The sequence below is a fragment of the Pyxicephalus adspersus genome, chromosome 6 (genome assembly GCF_032062135.1).
Source record: "Pyxicephalus adspersus chromosome 6, UCB_Pads_2.0, whole genome shotgun sequence".
Lineage (NCBI taxonomy): Eukaryota > Metazoa > Chordata > Amphibia > Anura > Pyxicephalidae > Pyxicephalus > Pyxicephalus adspersus.
In genome coordinates this window covers 30,014,913-30,034,093 of record NC_092863.1, presented here as the reverse complement: position 1 = coordinate 30,034,093, position 19,181 = coordinate 30,014,913, and the positions used below count along the sequence as shown (strand labels likewise).

Genomic DNA, 19,181 nt, shown 5'->3' with positions numbered 1-19,181 from the left:
TATATATATATATATATATATATATATATATATATTAGTTTTTATCAACTCAGATGCTGAGCCAAACACACTGTAAATATTTTTTTTAAAAATGAGAATTCCAACGTGTCTTTATGCATATTTTTATTTGTGTTTAGGTGGAACACAGAGACTACCTCGTGCTGTTGGAGTGGCTTTGGCAAAGGAACTCATATTTTCTGCACGTGTCCTGGATGGGAATGAAGCTAAAGCCATTGGCTTGGTCAGTCACGTTGTAGAACAGAATGACGAGGGGGATGCAGCATATAAAAGAGCTTTGGCTTTAGCGCGGGAATTCATATCTCAGGTAAGAGTCTTCGAGAATCACATTCTTTGTTAAATATGTTTTTTTTTTTTCATAATACAAAATATACAAAAAGAAACAAATAAAGCCACTGGGACAGGAGACAGTATTATCAAGAACTTGGCCATTGATGTTTAGTAGAGTCAAAAGACAATGTCAGTATAGGAGTTAGGCTAGGGGTATAAACAGATACCTATCCAACTGCAGTATTGGTGTGGGTGTCATATGCGAACATAACTAAAAAAACTTGAATGGAGAGAAAGGACAAGAATAGAGAAAAGAATAAAGGACAAGGAAAAGAAAGAAAAGGTGAAGTAAAGGGATACCAGAAAATAGCAATTTAAAAAATGATGAGATATATAAGAGAAGGAAGCGCCCTAGAATTTACAGTGCTTATACTGACAAAGTAATGATTTGACATGTAATTAGTGCGCCACAGTGCACCATTATTGCGTAGAACATTTTTCTTTTATAATAATTGTATTATTATATACACTGTAGTAAAAGAACCGCAAAAATAGAGTTTCATAAAAGTAACACCTTTACAGGACAATGTGTGTTTGAAATTCTGTTTGTATTCAAATGTAACCAAGAAGAGGGCTCTTTCTCTTGAGCATATCTCTGTTTGAAATAAATTTTTTTTGTAATGCAGTGCAGCAAGCGATGTTATGTATCACTTGAACGAATGACAGGCTTTGTACTTTGTACACCTATATGATCAAATCTGACAGACCTTGACAGTTGGCTTAGCTGAGGTTCTACATATATGTTATACTCAAATATAAACCAATCCTAATATAAACCAAGGTACTTACTTTAACCTTGAAAAAAACAGAAAATACATTGACTCTAGTATAAACCCAAATGTGACCGCTACTTCCAATATTCAAAACAGTAATTAACTGAAAATAAGAACCAATTAGGAAACAAAATAGGAAACAATTATATAGATATATCTAAAGGAAGAAGCATTGTTATAAGGACCCTGACACAATTCACGAGAAGGTCTTTAATCCTAAATACTCTTTTATTGGTGATGATCAAAGGAGGTAGTTAAAAATGGTACAAAAAAAAGTTAAACTGTAAGACTTAACATAATTATAGTTTGTCTTAATATTATTGTTAAGGGGTAAAGTAGGATAGGGTTAAGGATACATTTTTGTGTGAAGCAGTTGCAGTTTGGTATGTATAGTTGCATTTTACATACATTTCCATTTCCTTTTATGGTATATATTGAAGTTGCCCGGATATTTAGTTTTTGCAATCCTAAATATTAAACAGGAAAAGGAATGAAAATAAAGCTATAGTGTTAAATCAAAGAAATGTTTTTCTTTACAGGTTTTAAAAGTATTAGTACAATATACAATAAAATAGAATTAAATTAAAAATAACCTAAATCAATGGCATATGTTCCAATGGCGTTTTAAATGTTTTAATAGGAACATTGTGCTCATTAAACATCCTTTGTAACTTTATGACAATCTGAAATTTTGTTCCTGAGATGTAGGGGGTGCACCTCCGGTCAGTTTCTATTAGTTTGTTTTCAATAAAATATAGTTGAATAAATTTTGATGGTTGATCTGGAAGTAACTATCCCGCTTTATGGTAAATTTGCCCTTGCACCGTGAATGTGGATGGAAATCCACACTGTTGAACAACTGATGTGGCACCGAATGATGTCATTTACAAACATGCGTTGTATTTTCTTATGTTATTAAGAAAATGCTTTGACTATTTGTGGTGGTGTTTCCAGTTGGCAGAGTTTGACTTTCCCTTTTTTGCAGCAAATACCAGGAGACTCAGATTTAAACTTCTTGGCTTGACAGTAACTACAAACCATTTCCATTTGTCCAATGGTAGCTGTTTTTATGTGGCTACTGAAGAGTTGTGTCACAATACAGGGGATGCCACCCGCCTACAATTTCTTCTCACACGGCTCCAAAAACTTCCTGGGTTGAGCACTGATATATATATATATATATATATATATATATATATATTTATATTTAGATGGGAGTTTGTCTAGTATTCCACATTAAGCTTTTATAAACAACATGGTTGACTGCATAGAGGGCAGGATAACACATTCAAGAAGGCAACAGGTGTAGCCAGTTGTTCATAAAATCTCACATATGCCCTATAACTGCATAAAAACACACTTGTGTAGTTACAAGATTTAATTTATTTTGGATTACATTTAACAATGTAATAGTCTGAAGATTACAAGTCTTTCTACCTGCGTGGTGCTGCAAATTGCATAGAGCAGGATGTGATTTTGAAGTGTTACACATGTCTCTTTAGTAAATAAAAGCTGCTTTTTTTGTGACAAGACTTGCAAGACGGCCTAGGGCCTTTTTAGAAGCATCACCACTAACATACACTCTTATAACATAATTATTTCTGCTCTGAATATTGCAGTATATGCATACAGATACAGGGAAATACAAAAGCTTCCTGAAGCAATACCCATTTTCATATGACAAATGTACAAGTATATTGCCAGGCTTGCAGTATGTGACCCCTTTTTAATTTAGACAGCTTGTGGGGTGCCAGAGATAAATCCTTTCTATTCACCACCAGATCTGGAGCTGTGTGCTGTTGATTTGCCTGGAAAGCATTATATTGGAACAAACAAATACAGAACATACTGTACACTCTCTGACATTTACTAATGTTCTTATCTTTATCCATTAGAGAGCTAAATATACCCAAATAAATGTAAAACTGTGAGCATACAAGCATTATCTACTATGTTAAAACCCCTATGTATTGCAGAGGAAAGATTACAATTTACCTCTTTCATTTAGTGCAGTTTCTGGCAGCATAACTATAGGTCAGTCTAATCAAGAGCTTTACTCAAAGGTTAGCATGCTTAATGTTGTGTTTTCACCTTGCATTGATGAATTATTAAAGCAAAATAAAAGGCCCTAATTACTTCCAATTTCTGGTGAAAACGCAACTAGTTGGCAGATGTTTGTTAACTATGTCATTAAGTTCTCCCAGTCTCTCATTTACAACCACTAGGCATCTGGGAGTATTCATCAGGCACTGGCGAGTGTTTCCTGAAGTTTGTGAAAGCAGTTTAAGTGGCAGGACTGCTACGAGACTCTGAATGAAGCGTCTTTAACACCACACCACAACCATATGCCTGAACAAAAAGGGATTTGAACCATTCTATTTTAATTACACCAAGCCTCTGGAGCTTTTAGGGGCTGGGTATGAATAGTGAAGTGCAAACATTCCTCCTATCCCTTCTGAACTTATCCTTAGACTTCATTTACTGCTGGCTGCACATGGACATGACAAACCATAAAAATAGGATTTTTACAGAAAGGTAAGTGCAGACAGTCAGAACTGTTCTTTTCATTCACAATGATTACATACGTAAGTGTCAAGTTTTTCAAACCTTTGACCAACACTGAAGTGAATCTGGAGCAGTATTTTTTCTAGAAAAGGTTGCAGAAAAAGGCATAATAAGACTCCCATAGGATGTATGTACTATTCACACGGTGTCACTGATTTGTGAATATCTAAATTGGTTTACAATTTAACAGATTCTAAGGCATGGCTGGTTCAGCCAAAATAGTGGTTAAGCTGATAAACACCAAATTCATAACGGATCAGGGTAATGTAATGGCAAGTAATCTCTTTATTTTACCTGTTGGCAGGTAAGTTGTAAGTCCAAATCAGGTTACTTTCCAGCCTAAAATACACAAGACAGGACCTCTGTGTGATAAAATTTTCATCTATTAAAGAAGGATTTTAGCCTTGTGCATACACGTTAGTATCAAAACAATTGATCCCTTTCTGCTTGCACCATGCAACAACATCCTGATTTTTTTGTTAAATATGGATCAATCCTCTACTGTGATAGTTTACCAGTCTGGCATACAGCTCTTTGCTGGAGGTGTACAGCCATTAATGTGAGGCGTATGGCCATTATCCTAAATAACTAGGTTATTTAATAGGTATCTAGCAGTTCCAGGAGAAGACAAGTAATGGCAACACCTATACTCTTCTGCTTCTGCTTAAAACATTTGTCTTGGAGAAAGCAGAGTTTTGTGCTGCTTAAAAATAATAATTGAATAAAACAGGTATGGAATAAATCAAATACATTGCAATACACATTTATAAAGTGATGTCTATTTTAAGTTATCTCTTCAATCACTGACAAATTCCTTTTTAGGAAACAAAAATACACCAAACAGCCACAGTTGCACAAATGTATTTTGATAGACCACCAACTATGTAGTGGTTTATCTTCAATATTGTGAAGGATATAGTATAGAGATAATAAAGGATAATAAGATCATGTATAAGAATGTATGGTAGAGACATGTTTCTAATTCTATAGTATGATGCTCCACCATCTCACACCACCTAAAGCACAAGACACAAAAGACATTGGTGGGGATATCTGCAGAATGATTCATTTAGGGGTTTTTACATGTTTTCTACACGAAGCAGCATTCTGAAATTTAGTCAAAAGCTGTTTGGATATTATTGGGAGTTGTTCAACTGTTCTTCAGTTGAATGTGAAGGTTGCTGTTCGGCAAACATAACAGAATTGAATGTACTTGAAAGGTAACTAGATATGGCAATTTCAATGCACTTGAAGTTATTTACCAGAGACAGGCAAACAAACTGATAAATGCAAAACATTGTTATATGTAGGTACATTCACATGTCCTTCACTTCATACTGTTAACAGCCTGCAATATTTGAGTTGAATAATATTCTTATTAACAAACATGATTTATATAGTGACAACATCTAAACAGGGCTGTTCATTTATTATCAAATAAAACTGATTGATCTAGGCGAATCAGTTAACTGTTTTTTTCCATTAACCAACAAATAAAATCAAAACCTGTTTTACAATTAGATATTATAGTATCTATCATAATTCAGATAGGTTATCAAACAAGTGGATGGTGCATCAAATACTTAGATTGTGCTGTGTGAAATGTGCATGGACGTAACAGTGTATTGCTTCTTATATGATGATTGGTTAATTAGCTAAGGTTAAAGATAATTGCTGATGGTTATTTCTGTGCTAATTATCCATATTGGTATTATTGTTGTTTTATGAAGTATAAAGTTAGGCTGGGGACAACTGGGAATTAAACAAATACATAATAAAACTCTTTTAGTCTGTATTATATTAGTGTAATTTATTTAGTTGGATGAAAATAGTTCCATGACAAATTAAGTAGACTATTTTGTCCCAAACCTTTATTAAGAATAAAGAAGGCCCTCTATTTCATGCACCCAGGCAGTTTCTGAGATGGTGAGGTTCCATTAAATCTTGCGTCCACTGTCCCTGAATAGTATGTGGACAATGTAAACAGTGTCCTGGGTATTTTTTCAGGTTTTTGAAGCCATTGACCAAAACCTAGATTTTTTTTTCTAATAGCATTTTCAAAAAAAACTAACAAAAAACAACTTGTTTTTTTACTCAGACACATAGTTATATAGTTACATAGTAGGTTAGGTTGAACCTAAACATAAGTTCATCAATTTCAACCACTAGGGAAATAAACATATCCCAGATATAAAACCCTAAAAGACATAGTTGGTCCAGAGGAAGGCAAAAAAAAAACTTGGTACAATTTGCTTCAACAGGGGAAAAAAAAATCCTTCCTGATTTCATAAGGCAATCGGATGTTCCCTGAATCAACAGTCACTGTTATTTTTTACTTTAAAGCCTTAATACCCAGTTATATTCTGTGCTTCTAGAAAAACATCCAGTTTTTTCTTAAAGCAATCTTTAGTAGTTGCTGAAACTACTTCCTGAGGGAGCCAATTCCACATTTTCACAGACCTTACAGTGAAGAATCCCTTCCTTATCTGGAGCTTAAATTTCTTTTCCTCCAGATGCAAAGTGTGCCCTCTTGTTCTTTGTAATGATCTCAAAGTGAATTATTGGGGAAGAGAGTTCTCTTTAAGGTCCGTTTATATATTTACACAGGGTGATCATAGCCCCCCTTAAACGTCTCTTCTCAAGGGAGAATAGATTCAGTTCAGCTAATCTCTCCTCATAGCTGAGCTCCTTGATTCCTATTACTAATTTAGTTGCCCTTCTCTACACTCTCTCCAATTCAAAAATGTCCTTTTTGTGAATTGGTGCCCCAAACTGGACTGCATATTCCAGATGTGGTCTGACCAATGCTTTGTACAGGGGCAGGATTATGTCTCCATCTCTGCAGTCTATTCCTCTGTTAATACAAGAAAGTACTTTACTAGCTTTAGATATTGCAGCCTGGCATGGCATGCTGTTATTAAGTCTATGATCTACCAGAACCCCCAGATCCTTTTCCATTTCTGACTCCCCCTAATGTATTCCCCCTAGACAGTATGACGCATGCATGTTGTTAGCTCCCAAGTGCATAGTTTTACATTTATCTATATTAAATGTCATTTGCCACTTGACCGCCCAATCAAACAGTACATCTACTACCACTAATAAACTTAGACCATTCAGAGTATGAATCATTAGTTACAACTCTCTGGATGCGATTTTTAAGCCAGTCCTATATCCATTTACAGATTGACTTTTCTAAACCTATCAACCCTAACTTGCATATTAACTGTCTGTGGGGTACAGTGTCAAATACTTTAGCAAAGTCCAAGTACACTGCTATCCAGTATCAACTGCCATTCCCCTGTCTACCTGTTTACTTACTTCCTCATAAAAAGAGAGTAAATTTGTTTGACAACTTCTGTCTTTCTTGAAGCCATGCTGACTATCACTTATAATATTATTTTCTAGCAGAAACTCCTCTATGTGGCTCTTTATCAAACTCTAAGACCTTTCCAACTATGCACGTTAAACTAACGAGTCTGTAGTTACCTGGTAATGACTTTGCTCCCTTTTTGAAGATAGGAACCACATCCTACGCCAATCCATCAGTACATTGCCAGTGACTAAAGAGTCTCTAAAAATTAGAAATAATGGCTTTGAAATAACTGAGCTCAGCAATTTGAGGACACGTGGATGTAATACATCAGGTCCTGGTGCTTTGTCAACCTTAATTTTTCCCAGCTGTTTCTCAGTCATATCAATTCTGAGCCATTGTGACTCATTTAAGGTAGTGACATTGCTATTATGAATTTGGACTGGAGCTCTGCCATTTTCCTTCATGTACACAGAGCTAAAAAAAAAAGTGTTTAGTAAATCTGCCTTGAGAGTATCATTTCTAGTTGGGGCTTCTAAAAACTGTACCATAAAATGATCTTGTATTAAATTCACAAATTTCCTCCCATTTGCGGTTCCTGTAGTGTCATTACTCAAGTCAATGTCAGGGTAGTTGAAATCTCCCATGATTAAAACACTTACACTTTTTGCTGCTTTTTCTATCAGTGCTAGTAGTTGATTTTCTGTTTCTTCCTTAGCACTGGGGGGCCTATAGCAGACTCCAATCAATAATTGTGTGTTATTCAACCCCACATTCAACTCCACTCATTAAGGCTTCCAACTCCCCTATCTTGCTTGCTAGACTTCTAGCATTGGTGAACAGGCTCTTTAAATCATTGCTGCTTTCACTATCATTGTTTGCCAGATCATTTTGTTTTTCAGTACAACTAGTACTGCACAATCCAATGTTTGTTTGTAACATGGAAAGCTCCTTACAATTATCCATAATCCTCCCCCCCCAACTATCCCCAATCCACCCTCCACTAGTGTATGACCCCTGACTAACCTTTCTGCCACCTTATTTGACTGTCCCACCTCCCTCTGTCCTAGTTTAAAAATCCTTCCACCATTCCCCTAAACCTTTCCCCTAGCACAGCAGAGCCCTTTCATTTAGGTACAAACCATCTCTGGCATACAGTTTGTACCCCAATGAAAAGTCAGCCCAGTGCTCCATGAACACAAACCCTTCCCTTCTGCACCAGGACTTAAGCTTTGCGTTTAGCTGCCTAAGCTCCCTCTGCCTTTTCTGTGTTGCACAAGCAATATTCGAGAAAACATAGCCTTGGAGGTCCTTTTCTTCCACTTGAAAGTAAAAGGGAAATATCTTAGTTTAGGCTCCTCTGGCTCAAAAGCTTATTCGTTATAGTCTTTCCACACCCTCCCAGTTAAAGTACCTATCACCAAAATTTTTACAACCCTTTTATGTAAGTAAAAATTAAGTTTTTTATTTAACACCTTTTTTTGAAGCCCCTTCAGAATGGCCTTCTGGGATACCTATGTCACACATGCCAGGAGGGTCCTGCCTGCTCCTTCTGTGCATGCCCGGTCTTGAGCATGCTCAGAGGGGGCTTATTACTACATGGGGAGAGAAAAAATGCTGATCTACGGCATGTACAGTGAGATCATCACTTTTTAAAAATTTTTTACCCCTTTACAGCAGGCTATATCACCTGTTCTCACTTCTGCACAGTGCGAGATCAGGTGACATAGCTATAAGAAAGAAAAGGACCGACAACTATGCCGTATGCCCGGACCTTCCTCCACACTGGGATGAAGGAGGATTTCCGGATGGCACGGGACCCAATAAATGACATCTTCGGTGTGATTGAGGGATCTGCGGAATTAATTGTGGCTGTGATTACAATGCTTGCATGGACCAATTTTACCTTGCACCCATGTATACCTGTACATAATCGACAGATACCTTCCTATCATAGATCTCTAAAGGATTAACGGTTGCTTTGATGGGCACCAGTTACCTTTATCTTCACAATTATAAATTATATACATGAATTAACTTCTTAGATCAGTGTGTTTACAAACATATAAATTCAAATATAAACCTATTTTTACCTAAGAACACAAGTAACCTTTTTTGACTCCACTATAAACCTAGGGCACAAAAACAGGTCAAACCCCTTTATTACACAACCCCAATGTGTCCCAATTGCTAAGATAACTGAATTGGTCTGTTTGAGAGGGTCTACAAAAAAGTAAATAGGATTTTGAAAGATTGAAAAGCAGTTCTTTAAGAAGAACAACAACAATTCGTAATAGAATTATCGCAGAACTAATCCCACTTATCTAGCGCTTTACCAAAGGCATGTTTCTGGGGATAACTACCAACTTTGCCAGTGTTCTGTTTTGGCTATATAGTTTTGTCTTTTGGTACTACAAAATTTACTTGCAAGAGGTGCATTTTCTGTTGAGTATCAACATATTAGCTAGTTACTAGATATTTTAACTCTTACGCCAAAAAAATTTGGCTCTGATCTTGGAACATAGGCTAATTTTTAATGCTAGCATGTCTGTATGACAGGATTTTAAGATAAGTATTCTCTCGGCGGAATCATGTAAATGACTAATTACTGCATCAGGATTCTTAGTTTTACTGCAAGTGTATTTCAGCTGCCACATCACAGGTGGCAGTTCTGAAATGCTTTTGTCAGAGAGTAGAAGACTTTTCTTCTGCTTTATATCATAAATAACAACTAATTGTTGGTTCCTGAAGTTATGAGAAACAGGTAAAGCATTGGTTTTGCCAGTATCTGTTGTGTCCTGTGTTCATAAATTATATTATATTATATTGTGGAATTGATATCTTCCAGCCTGCTTACCCTCCAATGTCCTGCAACTAGGTACTGAAAATTAATGGGAAACTATAAAAATGCTTTTTTTTTGCTGTATGTTTATTCAAAGAGTTCAACACAGAGATCTTGGTTTATTAAAGCTCTGGAAGGCTGGAGAGGATACACTTTCATCAGTGTGCCTGGTTGATACAGCCAACCTGCAATGGATTTCTTAAAATCATTTGCTATTTGTTAGCAAATATTTCAATCCTGGACCAGATCCATTCCAGATTTTTGGATCACCCAGATTCACTGATAAAAGTGTATCCTCTCCAGTCTTGAAGAGTTTTAATAAATCGGGCCCAGTGATTCAGGTATCAAGACAGACTGTGACACGTTATACACCAATTATTTATTAAACTTTACTGGACTTTTAAGGCACCAATTGTGATCAATGAAAACATACAAGAAAATATAGAATTTTTGCCCAAGTTTCATTTTGATTCATTTTGTAGATTTCACTACCTCAGGAAAATTATGGGACATACAATATATTGATATATATCACCAAATTTAAATATAGAGTTTAGAGATAGTTTACAAAAGTGGATGTGGCACTATAATAGTAAAGTTTTTTTCAACAGAAGATATTTATAACGGTTCGCACTAAATAGCTTACTCATTAGGAATACCATATAGGCACTTTGTAATTGAGTGTTTAATTAGAAAAGGCAAAGCGGGATTGGGGTCATTTCTAAAAGGACCACGTGTATATACCTAAAATCCCTTGAAGATAGGTAGAGGTGAAGGGCTTCTGGATTCCAGAGCTGCAGAGCCCCAAGCAGACAATCTGAGTCCTCAGAATGGAAGGGTCATATACAGTCTCAGCACAGGAGAGGTAAATTTTGACTTTAGGGGTTAATAATTAAAGCAACGTGTGCTCCATCCAGTCAAAGTCTTTATGCCTATTATGTTTCTCTGGTTGATTCCTTTTAATGTGACATTTATATTCCATTTATTAACATATATATATTTTTTTTTGATAGTTTAAAGCTTTTGGTAAATGGCATAATTGCTTTCCATAGTGTCGCTTAGACCTACAGTACATAAGAATATTGTGGGAAGTTATATTTACATCTATCATTGCCATTGGGTTTTCCTGCCTGTAAGGTTTAAATCAAATCTAAATGTGTTATGTCAAAACCAAAAAAACAAATACACAAATGCAGCTTGAAGCCATAAAGTAATCTTATTCCACAATTTAGATTTTTATTGGTTGCTATAGTTGAAGGGTGTCAAACTCTGGTCCGCGGGCCAAATCTGGTCCGCAACGTTATTTCTTTTGGCCCCCCAAAAAATCCTTAATATGAATTGCAGCTGACCTGCCGCTGCATTGAAATAGCACCGCTACTACAATTTCTGGCATCACTCGTGTCTATAGACCAGCGGTCTCTCTGCCTATGCGTGGCCTCGCATTGGACTGTTTTTTAGACTCCGGGAATTGTAGTAGCGGTGCTTTTTAAGTGAAGAGGGAGTTCCAGCCACTCATAACAGTAAGCCCCCGCATTGGACTGTTTTCAAGTTCAAGTTTGTCCAGTGACTTTGTCTAAGTTTTTAATTTTGGCCCACTGTGTATTTGAGTTTGACACCCCTGCATTAGATTTTTACACATCACTGTACCACTTATCTTATTAACCCCTGGCCTGTATGTCATTGGGTTGAAATCTGATAAGGCAGAAAAATAAATCAAAACTTAGGTTGTTGTAGTGTTACTTATTACCACATGAAACATGATTGTTATCCTTTACATGTTCTGACCCTTTTTTATTCTTTTCTTTATCTCTATCTTTTTATTTATTTTTGGTAATGAGTTGATAGTATTTGATAAATTCTGTATATTATGTCACTCTTCATTATTTCCATGAGTTTTTTCTGGGATTTTTGGATTGCTGACACACGCACACATATATATATGTATAAAAAATAAGAGACATATCTGTTTAACATTTTCTGCTGTTTTGGCCCTTGGGGTGAGCATGGCCCTAGCTCATGTCAAATAAAAAAAAATCTTTTGTCAGGTCAAGTGCAGTGGCATTTCTTTTGATAAACTAATATTTCACATTAGTGACAGTGCCTACATCTGTCCTTAGGCTTTGTCAGTGTGAAGTCTGCATTTCATCAGATCATCCCCTAAATGCCCGTAGACTCTGTAGTTCCTGAACTTACTGGGGTGCTTTACAGCAGTATTTTTTCCACATCTCCTAGGTACAAGTCAACACATTGTCATGTTCAAGAAACCAGTTTGAAATGATCTGATCTTTGTGGCATGGTATGATAGCCTATTAGACGTAGCCATCAGAAGATGGGTACAATGAAGTCATAAAGGGATGGACATGATCAGTTTAAACTGACCTCAGTTGGTGCTTATTTGGTACTAAAGGGCCCAAAATGTGGCAAGGATATATCCTCCCACAATAACACCACCACCAGCCTGAACCATTGATACAAAGCAGGATAGATCCCTGTTTTCATATTGTTGATGCCAAAATCTGAACATACTATTCACATGTTCCAGCAGAAATTGAGACTTCAAAACCAGGCAAATCTTCTTTTGTCCAACTTTGGTGGGCCCATGTGAACTGTACCTCAGGGCCTGTTCTTGGCTGACAGAAGTAGCCCCCAGTGTGGTTCTCTGATAATCTACCCCATCTGCTTCAAGATTTGAGATGTTGTGCATTCAGAAATGCTCTTCTGCATACCTTTCTGTCAGCTCAAAATCAGTTTGGCCATTATCCTCTGACCTCTGGCATCAACAAGGCATTTTCACCCAAAGAACTGCCACCCAATGGGTATTTTTCCTTTTTCATATCATTCTCTGTAAACCCCAGAGATAGTTGTGTATGAAAATCCCAGCAAATCAGCAGTTTTTAAAATCCTTGCACCAGACTGCCTGGCTCCAGTAACCATGTCATGTTCAAAGTCAAGTAAATAACCTGTCTTCCCCACATTATTGCAGTGATCAGTTGCTTGTGGGAAGAGAGGGGTCAAAAATAGCTCTAACCTAGCTGCTAGACTCGCAAAAAGTATTTTCTGTACCCTAATGCAGGTGCAGGAGGTGCAATGACAAATAAAAGAAAATGCTATATATGTGTTGTTTTAAAATGGCACTTGGGGGTCTAAATGACAAAAAATATTTTATGCGCAATTTTTATCTGCATTTAGAAGTTTAGTGTGGCTTTAAGATACTTTATATTTTTCTGTACATTACTGTTGTTCGGATCAGTATTTTTAAAAGCCCAAGGTTTCTGTGGTTTTTTTTTTACGAATTCTGAGAATATTGCATCAAAGGATAAAAAAAATATGTTTACAAATGAAATAGCCATGTAATAGTAGAGATGATATTACTACCAATCAGCACTATCAAGCTTAAAAAATTAAAACTATTGTAATACCGTTAATTGAGCAGGAAAGTGAAAACCCCTTTACGTTAATATGTAATCTAAAATCTTGGAGAAGTAAATAATGCTTACAGTCTCAATAATTACTTGTTCCCAAACAAAAAATGTTTGAATTATATACCCATAAACCAGAATTGTTAGCATTTCAATTGCTTGCGTGGGCTCTAGCTGTATAGAGTAGTTTAGTTTATTTTCAGAAGTGCACAAGTGTTTTTTTGTTTTTTTTTTAACAGCTTGAGGCTTTTTTAATCAGCAATGTGAATAATGCAGTAACTAATAGCAACCAATCAGAATGAATCCTGTATTTTTATAAACCGTGCTCTGTAGTAATGAATGAAGCATCCTGATTTTGTGCATTGGTGCAGCTCGTTGTTCTTTCCTATTTTAAAGGAATCCTGTACTGTGGGACACATGTTGGTTACCAATGGTAACTTCTCTTTCTAAAAATACTAGTTGCAGGACTCTCAGACTAGTACATTAGTTTCTGTACTTTTTGAGTTACTGCTCCAGTAGTATGCAATTTGGAAATTTAGATTTAAATTTAGAGAGGATGGTTGCTCTAGGTCAGATGCATGGTTGCTCTAGGTCAGTAACTTGGAAAGTGTTAACGCCGCAACAAATTCATGTAGTGGGCAATTATCAACATATTATGTCTAATCTAGTATGATAATTTTCCCGTTTGTAGGTAAAGACTAATCAGCTGCCTGGCTATATCTTCGAAGTTCAAGTAATTGATTTCTTTATATTTTTTCTGCCCTTTACATGTTGCAATTAATAGTATCATTATTTTTCTTAAATTCTAGGGACCGATTGCAATGAGAATGGCTAAATTAGCAATCAACCAAGGCATTGAAGTAAGTTAATTTAATTTGCATTATTGTTTCATGTAGTGTAGAAGCAACTGACTGTGTGGAATATTTATTAAGGTGCCCATATAGAGCGTTATCTTTCCAAGCAGTGACTTTGATTCAAGCACTGCTTACAAGCTTCAAGAAAGGATTCTTGTATGTGTTCCCTAAAGGGAAATATTGAGCATGTGTGACCTTGGAGGCTTGTTAAAACTTTTCTGGTACTTCCCTTTTGTGGTGCCATAAAGAGAAGGATATATGCATGTGTCTTATTGACATTTGAGGTGAACCCGAGAGAACACCACACCAGGAATCGATGCCATGGCAGTGCTACCGAGAACAGCCCTACATTTTACTATCTGTCCTGTCCCTTTAAATCTCTTACCTGTGTATGGTCAACCTTAGTCAGTCCAAAGTTCCAAAGTCAGTCTTATTATTCATGTTATTGCTGATGATTAAATATATAGTGTAAAATGTGCAAGTATTCTTGATAATTATATTTATTTTAAAGCTGAAAATGCAAACAAACGTATCTACTTTTTATATTTTAGGTGGACCTTGCTACAGGCTTAGCAATAGAAGAAGCATGCTATGCTCAGGTATGATATACATAAATCAGGCTCATTCAACCATATAAGCCATACTAGCGGACAGGAGCAAATCAGATAAACTAAGCAGTTTTCTTCACCCTGTGACACTTTTAGATGAGTGTCAAAAATTCTGTACAGGCCATGATGTCACTAAGTTGTCTGGCTGCTGCTTTGAGCCTTTGCAGCGCTAGTTCAAGGGTTTGAATCTCAGCCAGGGCACTATTTGCAAGGAGATTGTATGTTTTCCGTGTTTGCCTGGATTTCATCCAGGCACTCTGGTTTCCTCCTATATCACAACAACATGCAGTTAGGCTAATTGGCTTCCCCCAAAAAATTGGTGTTAGCCTCTGTTAATGATATATGACTGTGGTAAGGATATTAAATTATGAGGACAGTTAGTGATATCATGGACAACGGACTTTGCAATGTAATGCGTAATATGTCAGTGCTATAAAAATACAACTTAATAATATTCTACCACCCACGACCTGTGTGGGACTGTGTCTGCTTATATAGTCAGTGACAGCATTAAGTTCTGATGTTCATTGGGCAGGAAGCCTTGTCCTCACTGTCACTTACAGTTCTGGAACCTTCACAGTCAGTAGTCGGATACTGCAATAGGCCAGGAGGTGGGACAGAACACAGAATAACTGAAGAAAATGTCTAGAAATGTCAAAGGTAAAAGTTTGCTGTTACTAAAAAAAAAAAAAAATACTCTGTCTGGCCAAAAAAGGTCCCTCAGCCTGTGGGGGCAATTTTATGATCTGGGGTTACTTTAGTTGGTCAAAATCTAGCTTCATCAATGTAATATGCCCAAAAAAAAGATCAGCTAACTACCTGAATACACTGAATGACAAAGTTTTTCTATCAATAGATTTTTTCTTCCCTGAAGGCATGGGCATTATCCAAGAAAACAATGCCAGGTTTCAACAAGATCAAATTGTAAAAGAGTGGTTCATCATTATTTTTTACACATGGATTGGCCAGCACAGGGTCCAGACCTTAACAACATTGAGAATCTTTTTGCAGCTATCCAACCTTTCCATCATCTGTAGATAATTTTAGTAAATATTTATTGCTGGGTGGAAATAATTGTGGTGACATTGCATAAGGTTGTCGAAACAATACCACACTGAATGGGTGCCGTAATCAAAGCTAAAAGGTTGTCCAAAAAATCCATGACTTTGTTTTTTGGCCAGGCAGTGTATAATGGATCGCTATGCAAGGACGGCATTAGAAGATATGATGTTAAGCATTATATTCATGTGAGCAGTATAAAAGCATTTCTTAATGACAGTTTAAAGAGACTCTATCATGAGGTAGGCTACATGAAGGTGAGAGATGACCTGGATATTATCTTGACACATAGCAAATAGTGTAGTCATTTTAAATATTATGTATATAAACTACACCGATTAGGTTATCAATAGACCTAATAGATGCCGTGAGACCTTTACTTATATGACTTCTGCACAATCAACAGTGATGTTGCACTCATCCATGGTGCAATTCTTAGCTCACAAAATTTAAGTAGTATACATTTTTCTCTTGATTTCCAGACATTGAAATGGTCTAATGCTGTCCATTGTATGGTATTCTTTTACAGGCCTGGACAAAAAATTGTATTGCTTTATCTGTACAAATTTAAAAATCAGTTTTGGTAACCGTTTTTTTTTCTCCTAATACAGGAGTGTATAGTAATTAAATCACATACCATATAACGTCAAATGTTTTCTTGTTCCAGAAGTACATTAGACATATTTTATCAAACTAAATGGTGGGATCTGGCATTTTGAAATTTGATTACATGCAGGGGCGTACTTAATTCCTTTATTTGTTGTTTGTTTATTCCTTTCAATGGAAGAAGTTATTGTTTTTATAATGTGAAACCTCCTACACAAAAATCAGCAAATGGTGTTTATGCAAGTTAGCTAAATTTAGATTTCCTAAATGGCCACACATTTATTTGAGCATTCATTTCAGGCTTTGTACCATATGCATTGCTGTTGTTTACAGTTTTAAAATGTGTGCTGCTTTATCACGAGTGGCATTTTATTCCATTTTTGCTGCTTTTTACTTTGTCAGGAGTCAGTCAAAGTGGTAATCTAAGACAGCTGCATTATTAAAGATCTTGTTTGTGACAGAAATGTGAAGCATACAAATTTGTGTGTCCAACTTTTTCCCTGACAGATTTAGATTTACATAGTATAATATAACGCTGTTTGTTAGAGAGTCTCAACAATTTTATGCTTTGCCTGTTCCATATATTAAAAAAGAGAGGACTAGCAATGTGTTAAAGTAAGCAGTTACTCTGACTGATTTGAAGGTTTTGGGAATTTTGCTCTGAAAATAAGCTCTAGTTAAATATGAAAACTTACTCAGCCAGCCTGGTAATGGTCCCTCCTATAATGCAAAATAACTTCTCCTCCTGGGTGCATCAAATCCCTACAGTTCTTGAGGTCCTTATGTTGTAAATGTCTGCATAAATGTACACCATGAGAATGAACCAGAACTTCCCCATAGCCAGCTGCAGCATGAAGTATGACTGGTATATTGTGGAAAAGAGGTTGCAGTCCTGCCCAGGTAATCCGCCTGTGAGGACAATGCCAGTCTGAATGCAATTGGTTTTTACTTACTATGTTTAAAATGAATTGGATTGTATTATGTTAAATTTTTCTACTTGGATAGCATTAAAAGTTCACAAATGCATTCCATTTATTACCAGGACAGATTTTGTGTAGCACGGGAGGGGATGATGACACTTGTAGGATTATAGTTACATGGTAGAACTTTTTATACAAATATAAATATTATCAATAAAGCAAAGATATACACTATATTACAGATTACCACAGCAGAATAAATATGCAAGGCTCAATTATTTATGTAAAATATGATCTTATTGCTAGGTATTCATATAGCTTAATATCTATTACATACTCAAACTAGGAAACATGGCAATTGTTTTTTTAACTCTGTTATTGGTGCAAGGTAATCACCAAACTGTGAATGAAAAGTGATTTTTAGAAGGGCTCTTCACTTGCATATGAAGGATGGCAGAACTGAAAATTTCATTAGGGACCTAGCCATACAAAATAAAGCAGTTCACTGTGTTATGGGGCTGACAGTAACACTATATCGGTGCACTGGGGTGACTGGAGGGGGCAGTGGTTTTTACAGGGCCATTGTTATATTTAGGATGGAATCACAAAGGTTTCCACATATGTAAGCAATGTGCTTTGTTTTATTGTGGTACCATATGAATGTTCTGTAATGTTTCTTTTTCTGTTAGCAATAATTAAAAAAAAAATCTTTGTTGCAGGTTATTCCAACAAAAGATAGAATCGAAGGCCTATTAGCATTTAAAGAGAAGCGGCCTCCGCGTTACAAGGGTGAATAAAAGACCAAAAGAATGCCTTTCCTAAGAATATAGCAGAAGAAATGTGTCGGGGACCTATGTGTGAGTTGCCTCTAATCTCTCAATCATGGATATTATAAACATTATGGCATGTGAAATGTGCCCATACATGTTCCTCACACTGTATCACGCTCATAGTTTCTAGCAGTGCCTGTGTCAACAAGCACAGTCACACACCTTCCTCTTGTAAGTTACCAGAAATGTCAAAGTCCCCAACTCATTAGCTTGTGCTAGTAAAGTCTGGGGCTGCAGCCACAGTCAAGATGTGTTTTTGTTTTCTTTGCTTAGGCAGCATTGTACGTTATGAAACACTGTTCTTATAGAATGTCAGAACAATGTAAACTAAAGCCATATAAATTATTGTTCATAATAATAATAAAGATGTCAGCAAATCATGCTGGGAGAAAAACATTTTCAAGAGAACATTGACAAAATGTACTTGATCAATAAAGCCGTGCTGAATCAATCTGTATATTGGTTTGTGATAAGTTTATAGATAAAGAGTTGCAGAGAATGATACTGGATTGTTAGAATTAGTACATGAGCTCTGGGTCACTAAACACTCAAATATTCTGCTACTTTACCTCCTGGTGTATACACGTTTTGTTAAATACACATTTCAGGTAAATTGAGGTAGCATATGACCATCATAAGATGATTGTTTGTTCTTAATGAGCTGACATAAGAACAGTTTCCTATGGATAACAGAGGTACTGTATGCGTTGCCTAGGAATTTTGATTACGTTTCTTTATTTCTGACAAAAGGTGCACAAAGAGCAGAAGTGATGTGCATTGCATAAGAGACGAACCACAAAGTAATAATGAATACCAAACAGATAAATCCTTTGTTGAAATACACACATGTAAACAGATTATATGCCAAATTATTTGTAATTCTGTCAATATCAACTGCTCATAAATACAAGAGAACACAGAAATCAGATATCAGCGACCTGAAATATTCAAGTTTAATGTTTTTATTGATATATGTTGTGTAATTCATTGATAACAAAATTATGTAAAAATGGTTAAAGGAAACCAAACTGTTTAACCCACAGA

General features: G+C 36.1%; 1 protein-coding gene across 1 annotated transcript in view; it reads left to right on the top strand.

Annotated features, from left to right (window-relative positions):
- The window catches only part of AUH (AU RNA binding methylglutaconyl-CoA hydratase), a 116,916-nt gene extending 98,328 nt beyond the window's left edge, over positions 1–18,588 (top strand). The window contains exons 7-10 of the mRNA XM_072415050.1: positions 138–325; positions 14,070–14,120; positions 14,666–14,713; positions 18,027–18,588. Of these exons, the coding sequence (XP_072271151.1) occupies positions 138–325; positions 14,070–14,120; positions 14,666–14,713; positions 18,027–18,104 (365 nt within the window). The 3' untranslated portion in view covers positions 18,105–18,588. The remainder of the gene's footprint in view (positions 1–137; positions 326–14,069; positions 14,121–14,665; positions 14,714–18,026) is intronic.
- The last annotated feature ends 593 nt before the right edge of the window (positions 18,589–19,181 follow it).